General features: G+C 42.1%; 3 protein-coding genes across 3 annotated transcripts in view; 2 read left to right on the forward strand and 1 right to left on the reverse strand.

The window, feature by feature from the left end:
- Nucleotides 1-19,074, forward strand: part of LOC147336505 (uncharacterized) — a 462,456-nt gene that overhangs the window by 125,384 nt on the left and 317,998 nt on the right. The gene's annotated exons all lie outside the window — the stretch shown is intronic.
- Nucleotides 11,440-13,349, reverse strand: LOC147336510 (protein AF-9-like). The gene is made up of 5 exons (XM_086285487.1): nucleotides 13,227-13,349; nucleotides 12,325-12,421; nucleotides 12,151-12,213; nucleotides 11,937-12,008; nucleotides 11,440-11,569 (listed from the first exon to the last, which is right to left on the reverse strand). Exons 1-5 carry the CDS (start codon nucleotides 13,328-13,330, stop codon nucleotides 11,447-11,449), a joined length of 459 nt encoding a protein of 152 aa, XP_086141613.1. The 5' UTR covers nucleotides 13,331-13,349; the 3' UTR covers nucleotides 11,440-11,446.
- Nucleotides 14,140-18,910, forward strand: LOC147336511 (zinc finger CCHC domain-containing protein 12-like). The gene is made up of 2 exons (XM_086285467.1): nucleotides 14,140-14,636; nucleotides 14,940-18,910. The coding sequence occupies exon 2, from the start codon at nucleotides 15,918-15,920 to the stop codon at nucleotides 17,637-17,639; it is 1,722 nt and encodes a 573-aa protein (XP_086141593.1). The 5' UTR covers nucleotides 14,140-14,636; nucleotides 14,940-15,917; the 3' UTR covers nucleotides 17,640-18,910.

The following is a 19,074-nucleotide window of genomic DNA, read 5'->3' on the forward strand; positions in this document are numbered from 1 at the left end:
CTGTGCAGTTTATTCTGTGATGGCCTGTGAAAATACACCTGCTTCTGTAACCTCCTTCTGAGCTGAGAGTTACTGAGTTTGCTAAGCCTGAATCTGTGTATACAAAGACTGTTTCAAAGATTCGCTATTTCGAACATGGACAGCTTAAGAACAGCAGAGTTGCTAAAACCAGCCTGCCATACGTCTGTCTCCTGAAACTGTGTTTGACACCATTAACCTAGTTTACCCAGTGACTGTTACTGAGCTCCGCTCTGCACCTTGCACCTACCCATACCATAGGTCAGTTTCTAGCTCTATTACCTGTTCAGGCTTTAGCTCCACTGCTAGCTGCTGAAAGCTCTAGTGAGCTTATTCAGTCAGCTGAGGACTGCATCTTTCTGACAAAGAGGACGAGCATCAAAATTTCCCCTCAGAGGTGAAAAAGATCATGATAAAGAAGACTTAAGGCGGCACCACAGAAGAGGGAGACTTTAATGTGGCAAAAGTACACACACGTTGTACTTAAGTAGAAGTACAGAAACCTGTGTTAAAAATGCTCCAGTAAAACTGATTCAATGTATTTACTTAAGTAAAAGTGAAAAAGTACAGGCTCTGAAATGTACTCAGTGTAAGACAGTAAAAAGTAGCTGAGTTCTGCCCCGTGAGCAGAGAAAAAGAAGGAAAATAAAACATGGCTCTATTTTCTGTTGCCTACGTTGTAGAGGGCGACTTTGTCCCTAAACAGGAAAATGAGGAGTCAGGAGTTAAAGTGGATTCAGCAGGTGGAGGAACCCTAAAATCAGCTGTAATGGCTCAGTGCCTGGAAAAGATCACAAATCACAATCATTTCTATTCAGAGCTCCAGTGGATTTTCTGAATGTACAGGCTGTGATCAGCTGACCTGCTGCTCTTTGTGGATTTACACAAGTGAATTCAACCAGATGTCAGCTGATGATTTTATGAGTTGAACAGGCTGATTTCCATTCTCTACACTGACAGTAAATTGTTTATGCTGTCTTTAGATTAGACACTATTCAGCTGCTCTGAAGGTGGAATTCAGTGAATCTAAGCGCCACAGTCACACACTGTTCTGTACTTTAAATCCATCACAGTGCAGCAAACTAACCTGTTTATCCTGCAGTAGCATGCAACCTTTAAATAACACAGTTAGTCTTCATCAGTTTGTTTAGCAGCACGTTTCAGAATATGAAAAAACATAATGTCACATGTACAGACCCAATATTTGATTTAAAAACTGAGCTTTAAATGTTACATGTGAGCTTTACCCCCTCCCTGTGAAATACAGCAGCTGGACCTTTAGCTACAACTCACTGTGACACAAACTGCACATGAAGAGTTTGTGTGTTTGCTGATGTTTGTTGAGCTGATAGAAACGTTGCATTTGAAATGTCCTCACGCTTAAAGTTTGATGCTTGAAGGCTGTCTTCATCCTGCTCTCTCAGGCTTTGTTCAATGTTGCAGTGAAACAGAATTTACAAAGACAAAAACAAAAAAAGACACGAACTGATCCACATCAGTTTATAACAACAATATTGAACACAGGCTGCAGCTGGACACTGACAGGTAACATCATTTTCACCTGCTGTCGCCTGGATGTGGAGCTGCACTGTAAACAAACACTGAAGCCCAATTCCATCAGAGTAGGAACAGAAATCTTTAACGAACTAAAATAATAAATTTCATCAGCTTCTCAGCCCCTGAATACAAGCAGACTAGTGGATCAGAAGGTTAGAGTTAGCTAATAATCTCTAATGTTTTTGATGCTATTTAGAGAACAGATAAAAACTTTTTTTCACAGCAACGTCGCCGTATTATCAGGACAGTTTGAACTTTTGCTGTATTTCAGTTAAAGTGTGTTTTAAATCTGCATCACTGATTTGTGCCATGACATGATCTCTTCATCGTCTTTCTGCCACAGCAAAGAAAGTCTTAATTAGGCGATTAATGACAAACCAGCCTCTGTGTGAGCGCACTGTAACATCATGATACCATAAACACTGCATATGAAACTTGTTCTCATCTGTCCTGTATGTCATCATTAGGCAAGTTAAGAAAATATAATGTTTAATGATAATTCCAGAAAATAATACTAACATGTGGTATTATTACTAGTATTAATATAGTAGTAGTAGTATTTTTAGAGGTGCTCTGATTAAATTTGGGGGCGCTTGAACACCTCATAGGAGGAGTTATGAAAAAAGTGAAACCAAACGGAGCAACTTGTCATAGTCGACCTGGACCGGTTCTAGACAAGCATATATAAGGGGGCAGACCGAAAGGGGGCAAATGGTGGCAGTGGAGGCAGGAAAGGGGTGGGGTTGGGTGGGGTGTTCTTAATAACTGTTTTTGTCATGTAACTGAATTGCACTTTGTCAGGCCTCTACCCTAAGACTAGACCAACTTGGGTGTCCCACCTGAAGGCTGGTCTTACTCTTAGGGTCACCGAGGCACGCAAACCCCCTGACCACATTAAGGTGGTAATCCGTCAGGGGGAAAACAGAAAAACAAAACAACCAAAATATTCCTCATCTGTCACGGTTTGCCGGGGCAGGCCGTGTGGATAAATAACGGACCCAAGATGCAGACTGCTTAAGTGGAGGGTGAGCTTTATTTACAACCGGAGAAGTACAACAAAAAGGGGTGGCGAGAAACAGAACGGTAAAAACTCTAAACTGGGAAAACTAAACACAAAACCAGAACACGAGCGAGGGTACCTTGCAGGGAGAATGACCAGGAAGCCGGAGGCATAAACACAGAATGGCGGAAGGGAAATGACGCAGACGAACCAGCAACTACCATGACAGAAGACACAACTTAAATACACTCAGAGAACACAGGTGGGGAACACAGCTGGGAGGAACTAGGCTAACGAGACAGGAGAAAGGTAAAACTGAACACATTGACATATGACACAGACCTTCACAATAAAACAGGAAACTCAGACACAGGGAGACAAGACGTTGAACTAAACAGACAGATTCACACACAGACAGGGTGACACCATAGACAGACAGAGATACAGATGCAGACCGAATATAACACGTAGAACTCAAACAACAATAATCATCATGATAATAAACTGGAAAATGATAATAATAAACTTAAAGCGCTGGGTCACCGACCCAGGACCATGACATCATCAGATTCTAACAACAACTAAACAACAACTAACAACTAAAAGCACTAATTAGATGCCTTATATTAAATATATCCAAGCCCAGCAATAATACATCTTACTATTGCCAATATTAACAAAACTAAAAAGGGTAGGCGATGTTATTTAAAAAATACAGTTCACCAAGTCTTAAAAAATAAAACTCAAAAATAGAATTAAAAAAGAAAATAAAGAATAAATTAAACTATCCATCCAGATCTTTACAACCAACAACATCAAATCCATCTTCATTGAATGGCCTAATTCTCAAATAAATTTGTAAAATAAAGATTAAAATAAGACTTCTCAATATAACCAATATTTACAAAACTAAAACGGGTTGGCATAGTAATGAAAAAAAAAATCACCAGCTCTTGAACAAAACAGATTTTGTCATGCTTTAAGCTTATTTGTTTCGCAAGGAACTGAAGTCTGTTTGCAACTAAACAGCTCCACTCTCCTTTCTCCTCGGTCCACTCTACAACAACAGTCTCCTGTTTACCTTTCCAAAAACACTCTTACAGAGTCATCCATATCCAACTTATTTGTTATGGACTTCTCATGGACCAAGGTCACCAAATTCCTCTTTCTCTTATGTTGCAAAACTAAATAATCTTTGCTAAAATCACACTTTGTGTCGCGTCTGACAGACACAAGTCCCCCAGTCGGCAGCTGGCAGCAGACAGGCTCACAGTGGTGCTTGTGGGATTGAGAAACATGTCTTTTCCAGACTGAGGCCACGTCCACACCAGCCCGGATAGATTTGAAAACGGCGTCTTTGTCTGAAAACACTCCGCGTCCACACTAGTGTTTTCAGCTGTTTTCACAGAGTTGTGCATCCACATTGAAAGGGTTGAAACTCTTACGTCCCAGTACTGCGCATGCGTGAAACGCAAGACGATTCGACCTGCCTCATTTCTGTCTGCCGCTTATTTACTTCCCGGCTCTTAGAAACGTCTCTTTGAAAAGCGCAGAGTTTTTTTAAATGGACTAACAATGAGGTGGAGTTGTTGCTGCGAGTAACACAAAAGTACAAAGTTGCAAAAGCGAGTGAGAATCATGAATCATGCAGCGGCCAACAACGGTCCAAGCGTGGGATTTCTCTCCTGGAAATGTGCACATTATCTTTTCCTTTCTATTGGTAGGTGGCACAGTGCACGTGTGGCAAGTAAGCAAGCTAGAAGACTGGCAATGCTGGGTATCCAGTTACAGAAGCAACACATTAACAAGAGAAGTCTGAGTAAAACCAAAGTTACTTTCCCTAGTAACTAGTTACTCTGAAAGTAATGAGTAACTTGAAGTAACTGAGTTACTTTTGATATAAGTAACTAGTAATGTAACTAAGTTACTAATTTAAAGTAACTTACCCAACACTGTACATAACATTCATCAATCTTCAAACATTAAAGAAGGAAAACCTCTGGGGGACAAACCCAGTTTGATCCGGATGGATAATTGATCCAACATGTCTATTTAATCTGTTTGCCAAAATTTTAGTGGAAATTTTCATATCCAAATTCAACAAAGCAATATGTCGATAAGAGGAACATTCTGTTTCATCCTTTCCTTCTTTCAATAACAAAGAAATATTAGCGCACGGCGGAATGCTTGAGTATGGAAAGAATGCTTAAACATTCTCAATAAAAGCAGGGCCACCTTTTCAGAGTATTTTTTATACAATTCAATGCCAAACCCATCTGGGCCTGGGGACTTTCCACTGGGGAATGACTTAATAGCTTTCGAAACTTCTTCAACAGTAATATCTGAGTTTAAAGCCTCTCCTGCAGCGTCATTCATTGTCGGGAGATCCTGCTTCCCAAACCAATGAGAAATATTGCCCCAAGATTTTGACATATAGAGCTCTTCATAATATTCTCTAAATCGCTCATTAATAGCTTTAGGGCTAATTAAAATTTCGCCTGATCTTGATTTTATTTTGTGTATAGCCCTACTAGCCTGTAGGCCTCTCAGCTGCCGAGAAAGAAGCTTATGGGGCTTATCTCCAAACACAAAATGCTTCTGTCTGATCCTAAATAGCTGATCTGTTACTTGACAAGATAAAATTGTGGTTTACTCAAACTTCCTTTTAATGATGTCTTGAAACAAAGAGGGACAAGAGGAGGCCTTGTGGTCCTGTTCTAACTGTGTTAATTCAGCTTCTATTTCAAACAGGCGTTTCTGGCGTCCTTTTTTTAACGAGGATTCAAAAGAAATAATTTCTCCTCGCATGTTTCCCATAGAATCGAATCAGAAACGTCTTGTTTATCATTAGTTTCCAAGAATTCTGATATTTTAGTTGTCATAAATCGGCAAAAGGATGTCTCAGACAGGAGTGGCGGGTGAAAACGCCAGTTGTTTCGTACCACAGAAGTCCAGGACTAAAGATCCAAGATCAAGATATTATGATAAGTTGAGCATACAACTTTAGACATCAATTTAGAATCAAGCAAAAAAATAATCTATTCTGGAGTACGATTTGTGCACTTGTGAAAAACAAGAGTAATCTCTACCAGTGGGGTTACACAGTCTCCAAACATCAACAGGTTAGTAGAACTCAACATATTATTATTCAGAACAGTCGAAGCGTTAAACAACTGGGAGGTTTGAGTGGATCTAACCAAGAGTTTATCAAGTACACAATTAAAATCGCCTCCTAAAATTACACGAGTATCAGCGAGACTAAGTAATAAATTAAATATTTGTTGAAAGACAGATCATAATTATAAAGCCAGGACGGTTTGCCACTTCATTTTACGCGTTAAAGCAGGGGTGTCAAACTCAAATACACAGTGGGCCAAAGTTCATAACTGGATCAAAGGAGCTTGCAAAGAAAAGCGTCTGGACTTCTTTAAGTTACTTGAAAACGTTTCACCTCTCATCCGAGAAGCTTCTTCAGTTCTGCACCAGTTCATAACTGGATCAAATAATCATTGAAAAAAAATCTTCCTCCAAATATAACAAGGAATCTTTTCTTATGGACTCAAACAAGTTTTGCTGAAAAACGAAATATGGAACAAGCAAAGCTTAATACTAAACAATATATAAAACTAATATAAACTTAATATTGCACACATGCAAAATCAAATTTCCAATTAAATAACAGATCAGTTGAAGTCATTTCTTAAATAAAAATTGCATTTGCAGCATTCTGAATTAAATTTTAAATTTAATTAAATTAATTTTTTTCATCATATTCTCCCACCTGTTCAGAAAGCTCCTGTTTTCTCCCTTTCTTTTTGCCACTTTGGGATTGGTAGCATGTAGGGATGGGTATCGTTTAGGTTTTATCCAATACCAGTACCAAACCAGTACTTCTGGAGAAGAGAGACACGTATGTGAGAATGCTGTTTGTAGATTACAGCTCAGCATTCAATACCATCGTTCCCTTGAAGCTGGACAGGAAACTGCAGGATCTAGGACTGAGCAGCTCCCTCTGCAGCTGGATCCTTAGCTTCCTGTCTGACAGACGCCAAGTGGTCAGACTGGGCAGCATCACCTCATCCCCCATCACACTGAACACTGGTGCTCCACAGGGGTGTGTACTGAGCCCTCTCCTGTACTCACTCTACACCTACAACTGCACAGCCACTAACAACTCCAACATCATTGTGAAGTTTGCGGATGACACTACAGTGGTGGGTCTTATCACCAACGGTGATGAGACGGCTTACAGGGAGGAGGTCAGCGCCCTGACCCACTGGTGTCAAGACAACCATCTCACCCTCAACGTCGCAAAGACAAAGGAGTTGATAGTGGACTTCCGGAGGTGCAGAGAAGTACACACCCCCATCACCATCAACGGCGCTGCTGTGGAGAGAGTGAGCAGCTTCCGGTTCCTTGGAGTACATCTGGCTGAGGATCTTACGTGGTCAGTACACACAAACAAAACAGTGAAGAAGGCGCAGCAGCGCCTCTTCTTTCTCAGGAGACTGAAAAGATTCGGCATGAGCCCCCGCATCCTCAGGACCTTCTATCACTGTGCCATTGAGAGCATCCTCACTGGATGCATCACCACCTGGTATGGCAACAGCACCGCCTACAACTGCAAAGCTCTCCAGCGAGTAGTGCGGTGCTCTGAACGGATAATTGGAGGTGAGCTTCCCTCCCTCCAAGACATCTACAGGAAGCGGTGCCTGAGGAAAGCGGGGAGGATCATCAAGGACTCCAGTCACCCCAGCCATAAACTGTTCAGACTGCTTCCATCAGGAAGGAGGTTCTGCAGCATCCGGTCCCGAACCAGCAGACTGAGAGACAGCTTCTTCCACCAGGCCATCAGACTGCTGAACACTTCATAGACACCTCAGCTTCACTACTGGAACTTCAACATTATGCACTACACACTGTACAGTAATGCCACTGTTTTGCACATATTCAACTCTGTATATTTTATATATTTTATTTTATTATTTTTTTTACTATTTAATTTGTAAAAATGTGTATACACACACACACACACACACACACACACACACACACACACACACACACACGTAGAAAAACATTTAGTATACACATCCAGAAATGCATACACTATTATATATTGTACATATATTTATTAGTTTCAGGTTAGCCATTCTTGTATTTTGCTCGTTTGTGTTGTTGTGTTTTGCACATCTCTGTTGCTTGTGGGGCTCGCACACAAGAATTTCACTTGCATGTGCTGTGCCAGTGTGCCTGCACATGTGATGTGACAATAAAAGTGATTTGATTTGATTTGAAAACTAAACTAACAGTGGGTCAAAAGCTCTGTTTCATGGTCAGCAGTAGAGATGGCCCTGTCCCAACTTTGAGATGCATCGGTTAATATTTTATTAGCTTAGTTATCCAGCTTAGAGTAATTAACCATTTAACCAAATTGATGATAGTAGCATTCATTGCATCGGTCCTATTAGCACTGCAGTCCTCAAGGAACTGTGTTATTGATGTCGGATATCTTCTTTATCTGCAAGGCTTCATCTCAACGGATTCACGTCACTGAGCCAAAGTCTGATGAGTCTGTATGTGGCTGCTTGAACTTGGTTACTTACAAAGGGTTTGTAAACATGCAGATCGAGCTGCTACTGTGTTCAGTGATAAATCCGCTGTGCTTGTTTGTAAACAATATGCCAAGGAAACTCAAAGAACACTTTTTTAAATGAATTAATATTTATTTTGTTTACAATTTACGATGAAATCAGTCAGTTGCACTTGCTTATGTGTAGAAGTGAAGGAAGTGTGTTTTCCCCAAGAAGCCTGCCTTCACAGCTGCAGGCAGTGATACGAGTGAGGAAGGGCAGATGTGTCATCATGTGCAGAGGTTTGTGTGGAGGTGAGGGTGGGGTTTGGTGGGTGGGCAGCTTTTCACTTCCTTGGCCTTATGCCAGTGTGACAGTCGATGTCTCTGTGTCTCTTCTGCGGGAGGTTATTTTGAAGGTCTCCCAGTTTTATTGGAGGAAGTGTTTGCCGGACCGCTGAAGCGTTCTCCCACCCCTCGGTTCCATTCTTCCATTGTACCCAGCTCCTCTCCCTCAGCTACATTTTCTCAAGCGAGAATGACTTAAAGGAGTCTCAGTGGGGACTTTCCCTTTTAGTTTAAAAAAGCAACACAAAACCCTCGTGGCTCGTAATGAAGCCTTTATCGTGTCCACCAGAGATAATGCAGTTTAAATAAATGATTACAATAGCAGTAGCAATGGTAGCATGAAGGGGAGACTACAATGATCCTAGCACATGCTTCCACTATGCTGTGCAGATGAGCTCATTTAGAACATCAGCAGAAACATGGCACCTCCATCCCCGGGATGAAACATCCCGCTGTTTCCTGCAACACCCAAGATGATCGTCCAAGACGTCTTATCCACAAAGCAGTTGGAAAACCTGACGAGGGGTGGGGGGTGTTAATGTCCATCTAAGAGATCAGCCCACTGTGGGTGGGCACTCCACCCTTTTCCTGCTGAGGACCATGGCCTCAGATTCAGTTATGGAAGTAAATACAGAAGGTACCAATCCTCCAGCTGCAGGAACATGAAGGCAGTCCAAAAAACCCAAAACTACTTTTGCTTGTTTAGCTTGTAGGAAACGAGGGAACTGATTTTACCAGTGGCGCTGTCTGGGTCTCCAGGCTCTGAGTACATCACTACAGTTTAGCAGCTGCACTACTTAAGTTTGTTGTTGGAACAGGCAGGTTAGTTTTAAGGATGCAGAACAGCTACTGTAATCTAAACAGGGGCCTCTGCAGCTGTCAGCCATAACGAAACGCACTGCTTTTAAAGCATCACATCAAAAACCGGTCAGATAATCACATTTTTTATTAGTGCTATTAATGAGTTTATATTATTTTAAGGTGTAGTACAGAAGGGTGAAGCTGTCGGCCTGTACTAACAGCCAATAGGGGGCAATCAGTCTATTTTAGCTTCCTGTACGGAGGGATGTCCTGTGACTGCTTTAACCAGGAAACAACATTTTACATATTTTTAGGCAAAGACATCGACTTTGGGGGTAACGATGGTCACAGAATCGTGGAGTAAGTCTGCTTGAACCAAAGGCAGGGCTTTGTATGCATCATTCACATTAACTTAATATAAGCAGTGAATAAAGATGAGATGAATCATTTAACTGTGGATTTCCCACTTCAGGGAGCTGTGCAGCAGTTTTAACATGCTACCACTAGGTGGAGCTAAAAGCTGATATTTTGAACTAATGATCAGAGGCTGCTGTAAGATGCACACAGCAAACATTTTGGGCCTGACACCACAATTTGTGCACAGTGTACACAGCTACTTCAGACGCACATACAAAAACCAGCTCATCCACATGTGTGCGATCTGCACATCATACAGAACATTTATAGTTCATTCAATCCTCAAAATACGAAATCATCCTCATCAGACTGTCACGTGTCCCTGTGGCGACTCCAAGAAAGGCCTCGTCTCACGCTGAGCTTTGATTTAACAGGTGAAACACATCCACACCTCAGAGTACCTGTTAACGGTTCCTCCTGCAGGTTTTGGGTCGGTTGTATGACTCCACGTGTTAGTGGATCTTTGTCTACAAACATCCTGAACCAACTGAACCCATGATCTGTGCTTAGGCAGGCGATCAGAAGCAAAAGCTTAGTGGGCAGGACCTCCTGAGAGGCAGCTCTCCTGTACCAAAGATGAGTGCTCAGCACAGGCGAGCAGCCATTCATGCCCTGCTGTTTAAACAACATTAAACAGGTTTTTAAAGCAGCCGAACTGAGTTCATCTGGTATTTAAAGCTGGTAAAATGAGTTCACTTTGTAGAGCAGAGTAACAGGACCACAGTAAGATTAAAAAACAATGTCGATCATTTTGAGAATAAAGTCAAAAATCTTTTTAGAGAAAAACACTGAAATGTGGCGATTACAGTCGTTTTAAGTGCCACGGCTGCACTGTGAGCTGGTGAAATGCTTCAGGATCAGGTTTAGTTGCAATAACTAATCTGCACATTTCCACTTTATTCTCAGAAGGACCTTTATGTTAATGTGCTCCCTACACTCCTATGTAGGAAGGACACTTTCAGCAGGAGACAAGGCCAAAGATTTTTGTAAAGCTCCAGTGGATTCAAAGTTCAGAGTTTGCATAAAGGTGGCTTTAATAAAGACACACTTACAAATAAAGTTTTTTTAAAGCTTTAACTCCAGAACAAACTGGAGAAACTTCTCAACTTTTAGTTTTCAGACGACGGCGCTCTCAACTCAGCACGCTCGCCATGATGTGTCACTTTGTATCCAGACCTCCTGCTGGATTCTTCTTCATATTTCACACGTCTTTGCAAACTGTGAGGTCGCACACAACAAAACAGAACAACAGAGATGCATCTGTGCGGACGCTGTTTGATCCCAGGGAAATGAATGACTCGGATATCTGATCGGAGACCGAAGCAGAGTAGTGTTACTGGTCAGACTTGTGCCTTATAGAGCTCTTCAAAGTCCTGTTTCACTTTTTTCCACCCAACACACACGCACACACACCTGCAAATTAAATTTAATAAATAAGACGTACAATGTTGTAAGGCAAAGTTGATCATGCACTTGTCACGATAAACAACAACATACATGGCAGCAGAATCACTCCCACCCACCAACCCTTCATATCAAGCTTTCAGATTGTTGCCTGCTGACATCCTGATCTCGTACATCTACCCCCGATTTCTGCAGCAGGGTGAACTCTTTGTTCGGGGGGGTCGAAGCAGCAGGCTGGACCCACTGTGAGGTTTAGACACGCCAACTACAGCTGGAACTGATACAGGACGAGTCAGAGGCTCGGATCCAGCACCCAACCGCTGTGTGCCTCAGGACGTCCCGAGATAGCTCTGCAGCTTCCTTACTGTACTTCTGTCCAAAGAGCAAAGGTCAAAGTCAAACGTAGTGTTTGTAATGTGGAAGTGTCCGGTCTCTTCAATCAGGTTTACAATCTGCAAGACAGAAAGTGAGAGTGGTGGGCACAGGCTGGGTCAAAGTAAAGTCTGCAACTATTAACTATTGTTCTACATTACTACTTCATCATTATTATTTCGTCTAAGGTCTAATATTTATTTTAAACAAGCAGATTTCTTTATGCAGTCATCTGCTGCAGGCACAGCACGCTCTCAGCTGGCCAATCAGAAGAGAGCTTCGACCTGCGCTAACGTGTTTCCTCAACTGGTCGATTTAAACGGTGTGAATAAAATCTGAGATCTGAAAATCACTGAATTCAGTTTTTACATCTGACACGGATCCCAAGCTTTGTAGAAGTGGGTTTGCGTCTGATGGACGTATCGGACACTGCTGACATCAGCTCACCTGTTGCAGTATGTGACCTTCTCTTAGTGTCATTAGTCTTTTATGCAGCTCCACCAGCTCATCCAGGTAAACCTGAAAAGCACACAGCAAACACGGCTGTCATGATGTAGCAGTGGCTGATGGTAACAAACCCCAAGACATAACAACACTTTCTATATTTCAGAATATTTACTAGTCTACTCCACATCTAAAAACCAAAGACACTCGTTCTCACCTTATCACACTCCATGCTTTTGTCTTGCTTGCTCTGCTTGGTGGGACTTTTTACTTCCACTATCTGACAGACAGAAGAGCAAAGAGTCACCCAGGGTCACGCACACACCTGGATACTGTGGCTTTCAATCATGCTGATCTAAGACATAAGCCAGTATATTACTGATATGATTACCTGGTTATTAGTAGACTTTAATAAGGGCGGGGCCTCACTGCACGACAGCGGGGAATGGGAGGAGCTGTCACTTCTGCTGCCATCACTTAAACTAATCCTAAGTATGAAGTCACAAAAAACAAAGACATTAAAACTGTTGTCTCAGCTGTTAGCTAAAAACCGCTAACAATGAAAAATCCCCCATGAGCAGCATGTGAGAGAGTGGGGACGAAGGACGGTCTTTAACAGGAAGATGACTCTCGCAGAATCAGTGTCAGGGAGGGGCCTGCTAGATCAGGGGTGTCCAACTCCAGGCCTCGAGGGCCGGTGTCCTGCAGGTTTTAGATCTCACCCTGGGTCAACACACCTGAATCACATGATTAGTTCATTACCAGGCCTCTGAGAGCATCAAGACATCATGAGGAGGTCATTTATCCATTTGAATCAGCTGTGTTGGATCAAGGACACATCTAAAACCTGCAGGACACCGGCCCTCGAGGCCTGGAATTGCCCACCCCTGGCATAGTTGATAGAAAACCGGTCAACTGTTGGAGACGGAGACGATCTGGTTAAGTTATGCTTTTTGGCCAAGGTTGACGGCACGCCTCCACCAACAGGATGGTGGAAAGAGTTGGAAAGAGCTTACATGAAATACTTGAAAAGTTAGTAAAAGGCACGTTGAAAGAACCTTTAGAAACTGTCCCAAGCAATTTTAACCAAGATTTAAATAGCGGCTCTTCATCATTTTACAGGTTTGTTGTTAAAGGCTGGCTCTACTGCACAAACATGTGAGATACAAAGTAGCCCTCATAATAGCAATATCCTGGTTAGAAGGAATTCATTACCAATGTCTGCACACAGCTCTATGAAACTAAACTAGTGTGCGGTTCAGCCATTCGAAAAGCTGCCCTCGGGCTACTAACCTGTGCTGGTGGTGTGCGAGGTGTGCTGCTCGATCCGTGTCTGAATCCACGTCGTCGTTGTCGTCCTCTGAATCGTCGTCGTCGTCCGAGTGCAGATCCTGCATCACTGACTGCAGCGGGCCAAGCACTGAGTGGAACAGTTCAATAAAGCCTCAGTCATTGCAGTTTAAACCTCAGGAATACAAGCAGAAAGCTGCAGATTGTGACTAGAGCAGGGCGATATGGCCAAAAATATTTATCACGATATATATTTGAAAATTTGCGATAACGATATAACTGACGATATAATTGATGCGAGACAAAATACAACTCCACAACATTACTAGCGCAAAAAGACAACCTTCCATTTATTTTCACTTAAACAAGAAGCTGGTTTTTATGTACATTAAAGCTTTATAAAAATGGAACAGTGCAAATGCAAATTCCTTGCTGAAAGTTTAACCAAAAGGCATTTCCAGTAGAAATGGGCTGACATATCCTGAGCATAACCATGTATAATATCCACTGAAGTTAAAAAGAGGTGCTTTGCAACATTAAACTGCAGTGTGCAGTACGTATTTTTCGGACCATAAGGTGCACGGGATTATAAGGCACATTAAGCGAAACAAAGCAGTCAGATAAATCAAACTTTATTAAACTCATTCTTCTTGCTTCCTTCACTTCTGTACCATTGATTCATTAATGTTGAATTCTCTGGCAGCTGCATGTTGTTGCAGTATATTAATGACTAACCTCGTATTGTGGATGGATTATCTCAGCTGTTATCCTGACTGAAGTTTGGTCCGTTTACAGCATCCTGCCATGCGATTGCATTTGTCTCTAACTATCAGGAACGTTAACTTTTATAAGTGGAAAAGTGTTAGTGTTCGTCCTCCAGCTTCACTGTTTATGTTATGCTAATGTAACCCTGGTTAACATAGCTAACAACAAATAAAAGCCTGTTAGTAAAAACAGTCATAAGAAATATATTACAGGTGATAAATAGTCAATAAATAGATCATAATGGTTAGAAAATTCATTAAAAACATCAGCAATGATATAATTCATGGTATAGGATTTCATTTGTGTTTAAAAACATGTTAAAAGGGTACAGAACTTGCTAATTCATGGTGTTTTATGTTAATTCAGGTAAAATGGCTAAAATATGTGTTGAGACTCTTATTGTGAAAGGGCACGCTGCAGCGTGACTCCTGTGATTAGCCACACCCAATCGGGTTGTTCCTTTTTTTGATGCTCGAGAGGGAGAAATGCAGACAGTCCTTGCAGAGCTGCTGCTTAAATGAGTGAAAAAATAGTAAAAATAAGCCAAAAATCTACTTAAAGCCATTTTTGTACTCTGGAGAATGTATTTTTGTTTTTCCGACCTGTCCTTGCCTTGGTGACGTTGTGAACATAACCGAACGGGACTTGGTGAGTTCAGAAATTGTCTTTTATTTCATGCAAGAAATTTTTGTTGTATTATATTGCTCATTTCATGCAAATGGAGAGCCAAGGTAGCAGATTTATGTTGTTTTATGTTAAAAACGGTGGATTCGTGCTTAAACGACACACAGGCTGCAGTTCAAAGGCCTTTGAAGGTGTTTCAGCGCGCCATATTGGCGTCACCTCATTTACGGCTAAATAAGCTGGAAAAAACGGACTTTTACTGTTATTTAAGGGCTACCCGTGTGTTATTTTCGAATGTTTATGCACTTTATTTTGTTGTTATGGTAGGCCATTAAGGTTTGGATCGGGAAATGCTGAGCTAGAATCGGAGTTTGATCCGCTGAGCGAGAAACAAGATGGCGAGCCACCCACGGACCCATTGAACTGTACCGAGCAGGAAAAAGGAAAACGCCCCCTGCTGGACGTTGAGCTCTTTCGCTGATAAAACTGGTAGGATTAATCCATACACCTCTGCAAAAGAACAGCGGACTTTTCAAAGCACTGGATAATCATTCGGAGTAATTCCAGGACTAATAGTTAAAGGACACAAAGACAACTTTCTTTTGTTTATTTGTTTGTTTAAGGGATTTATTCAGCCTTTTGCTGAATTGTTTTCAGTTTTACATTTATTTATTTTTGTAATTTATTTTGGTCAACCTTACATTTTAATGCTGTAATGGTGTTAATGGAAATGTAAATAATTTTGTTGGGTTAAAACAAAATAAGAACTGGTTGAGAATTTAAAGGTGAACCTAGACCAAGATTAAATTAAATCTTGGGCCTAAAGAACTGAACTTGATTTAAAATAACACAGTGTTAATGCAAATAGATCAAAGGATAAACTTGAACTTAGAACTTGAAATAAATAAAACAATAACCTAGGTTGAAAATAACATCCTTCTAAAGCCAAATAAAAGGTTTTGAGATAAATAGGATGAACTGACAGAACATACTGAACTAAAAGGGGGGAAAGAAAAACCTTGTTTTCTTAAATGTGTGATGTTGAATGTTTTATGTAATGTGTCTATAACTGTCTATTCTCTGTCTTCACAAAATAATAAGCCGGCAATTTAAACGTATTTACTGGTCTGTGGTCTTTATTACATGCTACGCTCATTACTGCTCTAGTAGTCGAACCTAACTGGTCCTAGTATACTGTAATGACTCCAGAAGTGTTACAGAAGTGGCGAGCCAGCCAGGAGCAGTAATTGATCCCTCAAGTTTTTTTTCTGACCCAGACCTCAAAAATAGGCCAAGTCCGGCAAAATGGAAATAGTTGACAGAGAAAATGTTAAAATCCCAAACTCAGTTATTGTTAGTGGGATTACAGGCACAGATGCTGATGAAGCTTTAAAAGACTTTTTAAGCAGATATGGTCGAACAGCAAGAACCCTTAAGATAGATGACCCTAAGTCTTCTTACCACAAAAATGCTATTGTAGAGTATGAGAGTGGATCTGCTCTGTCGACACTTGAACCCTTACTACCCTACACACTTGAATGTCCGAATGAAGTCACTTATCAGATACGAGCCCTGTCACCTGAGTACATCGCAGCTGTTACCAACGTCGCCACCAACAGTTTTTTCAATGAACTGCAAAACATTGCTAGACTTAGTGGCAAATCTTTTGAAGCTGTTCTGCATGAACACCTTTCCCAATGTGCTCAGTCAGTCACACACAGCACAGAAGCTCCTACCCCAGATGCACATAGTGAACTAACAACCCAAGTACAAGCAAATGACCAACCTATCCAAAGTGAAACTGCAGAACTGATCAAAGCTAACATATGCATCAGCGATTCTGAGTCAGACAACCAGACACAGCCAGATCTACAAACTACCATTCCACAGAGCTTTATAACACACCCTGATGTGCAAAAGGTTGTAGTAGAGCACATAGTGCGAAGTGAAGCTCTTGTCTCACCAGTGAGCGCCTCCTTCCGCCTCAGAAATTTTTCAGGCAAACTGCCCTGTCCTAGTCATGAGGTGGACTTTGATACATGGCGCCACAGTGTAGAGCTCATACTTCAAGATCCCAATCTGTCTGACTTGCAACGCTCGCGGAAAATCGTAGACAGTCTTGTACCGCCTGCTGCCAACGTGGTGAAACCTCTGGGCCCTGAAGCCTTGCCCTCAGCTTATCTTGAACTACTCCATTCAGCTTTTGGCACTGTGGAGGATGGCGACGAGCTTTTCGCCAAATTCCTCAACACATTACAAGATGCAGGTGAAAAGCCTTCACACTACCTCCATCGCTTGCAAACAGCTCTCTCAAAAGCTCTGAAAAGAGGCGGTGTCGTAGCTAGTGAAGCAGACCGACACCTTCTGCGTCAATTCTGTCGGGGGTGTTGGGATAATGCCTTGTTAACAGATCTTCAGCTCGAAAAGAAAAAAGATAAACCCCCCTCATTCACCGAGCTGCTGCTACAGTTGAGAGTGGAAGAGGACAAGCATACTGCAAAAGAAAGCCGAATGAAAAAACATTTTGCTGCCACCAGACCAAAAGTAGCCTCTCACTCTATTGCTGCAAATGCTGACTTTCCTGCGCTCACCATGCAAGACGATCTCACTGAAATGCGAACACAAATAACTGCGCTGCAGAGTGAACTGACGAGATTGAAACCCCAGAAAGTAGACCCACCAGTAGATGCTCAAAAGGATCTGGTCACAGAATTAAAGGCACAAATCAGTCAGCTTCAAAGCCATCTCGCAACATTAACCCCGAACCCTCCTAGGAAAAAGTCTAACCCTCCAAAAGCTACTGCTAAGACCAACTCTCAAGTACCCGAACGAACCCTTTTGACATCCCAAGCTGCGAAGAGTAGGCCCAGGCCTGGTTACTGCTTCCAGTGCGGCGAAGACGGCCATATTGCCTCTGTGTGCCCAAATGACCCAAACCCGTCTTTAGTCACTGACAAAAGGAAACAGTTGAAAGGAAAACAGTTGCTGTGGGATAGACAAAACAAGCAAACACAGCCTTTAAACTAAAGGGAGCCCTCATTGCGGGACAAATGGGTGCTACGGACAAAACTAGTCCCACCGAACCTTCACATAAACCCAAAAAACGATTCTCAAACAATAAATCAGCCACTGTGAAACTACCCAAGGGTCTAATTGGAGCTAAGTATACTGCTCAAGTGAAAATCAATGATCAAGCTTGCAACTGCCTTCTTGATACCGGATCGCAAGTGACCACAGTGTCCCGATCGTTCTATGAAAACAATCTTGCAGACCTTGAAATCCATCCAATACAGGACCTGCTAGAAGTCGAAGCTGCAAATGGTCAGAATGTTCCATATTCAGGCTATATTTGTGTCGACATTACCTTTCCAAAGAACTGTTTTGGTACTGAACTTACTGTGTCTTCTCTTGCATTAATTGTTCCAGACACACGCTCTAGTGTTCAGTCTTCTCTCTTAATTGGCACTAACACTCTTGACCTTGTCTTTGAAAGCCTCTCCTTGGCTAATACAGACCTCAGTATCCTGCCTTATGGTTATAGAGTAGTGCTGAGCGTGTTACAACAAAGACACAAGCAAAAAGAGGACGACAGCCTTGGTCTTGTCACTTTGTCAGGGAAAGAGCCTGAAGTCATTCCTGCAGGCCAAAGTCGAGTCTTAGAGGGTTTAGTCCACGCAAAAACTGAACACTCAGGCGGGTGGGTAGTAGTCGAGACCCCCTCTACATCCTCCTTGCCAGGTGGAGTCTTGGTCACCAACTGTCTACTTACCCTTGCTGAGAAACCCTCACAAAAGCTTCCAGTGGTCCTGCGAAATGAAAGTAAGCATGACATAGTTATCCCTGCGAAAAGTGTCATTGCTGAAATGCATGCTATTCAAGAGATCATACCAAACAGTCAGATCACAGAGCAGTCCAAACAGACTCCCAGCTCAAACCCTGCTGAGCTTAATCTTAACTTTGCTGATTCTCCAGTCCCTGCTGAATGGAAAGAACGAATCACACAAAAGTTAAGTGCTATGTCGGAGGTTTTTGCACTACACGATACAGACTTTGGTTGCACTAACAAAGTAAAACACCAAATCAAACTGAGCGATGAAACCCCTTTTAAGCACAGACCCCGTCCCGTACGACCACAAGATCTTGACGCCGTACGGAGGCATTTGCAGGAGCTAAGCGATGCAGGTGTCATTCGCGAATCCGAGTCGCCATTTTCCTCACCGATAGTGGTGGTAAGGAAGAAGAATGGAGACGTAAGACTCTGTGTAGATTACCGTAAGTTGAATCTGAACACCATCAAAGACGCCTACGTGCTTCCTAACTTGGAAGAAGCGTTCTCTGCCTTGACAGGATCGAAGTGGTTCTCGGTCCTTGACCTCAAAAGTGGGTACTACCAGATTGAGGTCGATGAGGCAGATAAGCACAAAACAGCCTTCGTATGTCCGATGGGGTTCTTTGAGTTCAA

Source organism: Aulonocara sp. 'chitande type north' Nkhata Bay, linkage group LG3 (genome assembly GCF_057382095.1).
Source record: "Aulonocara sp. 'chitande type north' Nkhata Bay isolate Kocher_YH1m ecotype deep benthic linkage group LG3, A_spYH_male_GT1.1, whole genome shotgun sequence".
NCBI classification, from domain to species: Eukaryota; Metazoa; Chordata; class Actinopteri; order Cichliformes; family Cichlidae; genus Aulonocara; species Aulonocara sp. 'chitande type north' Nkhata Bay.

Excerpts from the sequence above, each read along its gene's own strand:
- LOC147336510 (XM_086285487.1), bottom strand. The coding sequence starts at position 13,330 with ATGCAGGATCTGCACTCGGACGACGACGACGATTCAGAGGACGACAAC. Across the intron at positions 12,009-12,150 it reads AAAGCATGGAGTGTGATAAG|GTTTACCTGGATGAGCTGGT; the intron begins GTGAGAACGAGT and ends TGTGCTTTTCAG. Across the intron at positions 11,570-11,936 it reads AAGGTCACATACTGCAACAG|ATTGTAAACCTGATTGAAGA; the intron begins GTGAGCTGATGT and ends TCTGTCTTGCAG.
- LOC147336511 (XM_086285467.1), top strand. The coding sequence starts at position 15,918 with ATGGAAATAGTTGACAGAGAAAATGTTAAAATCCCAAACTCAGTTATT.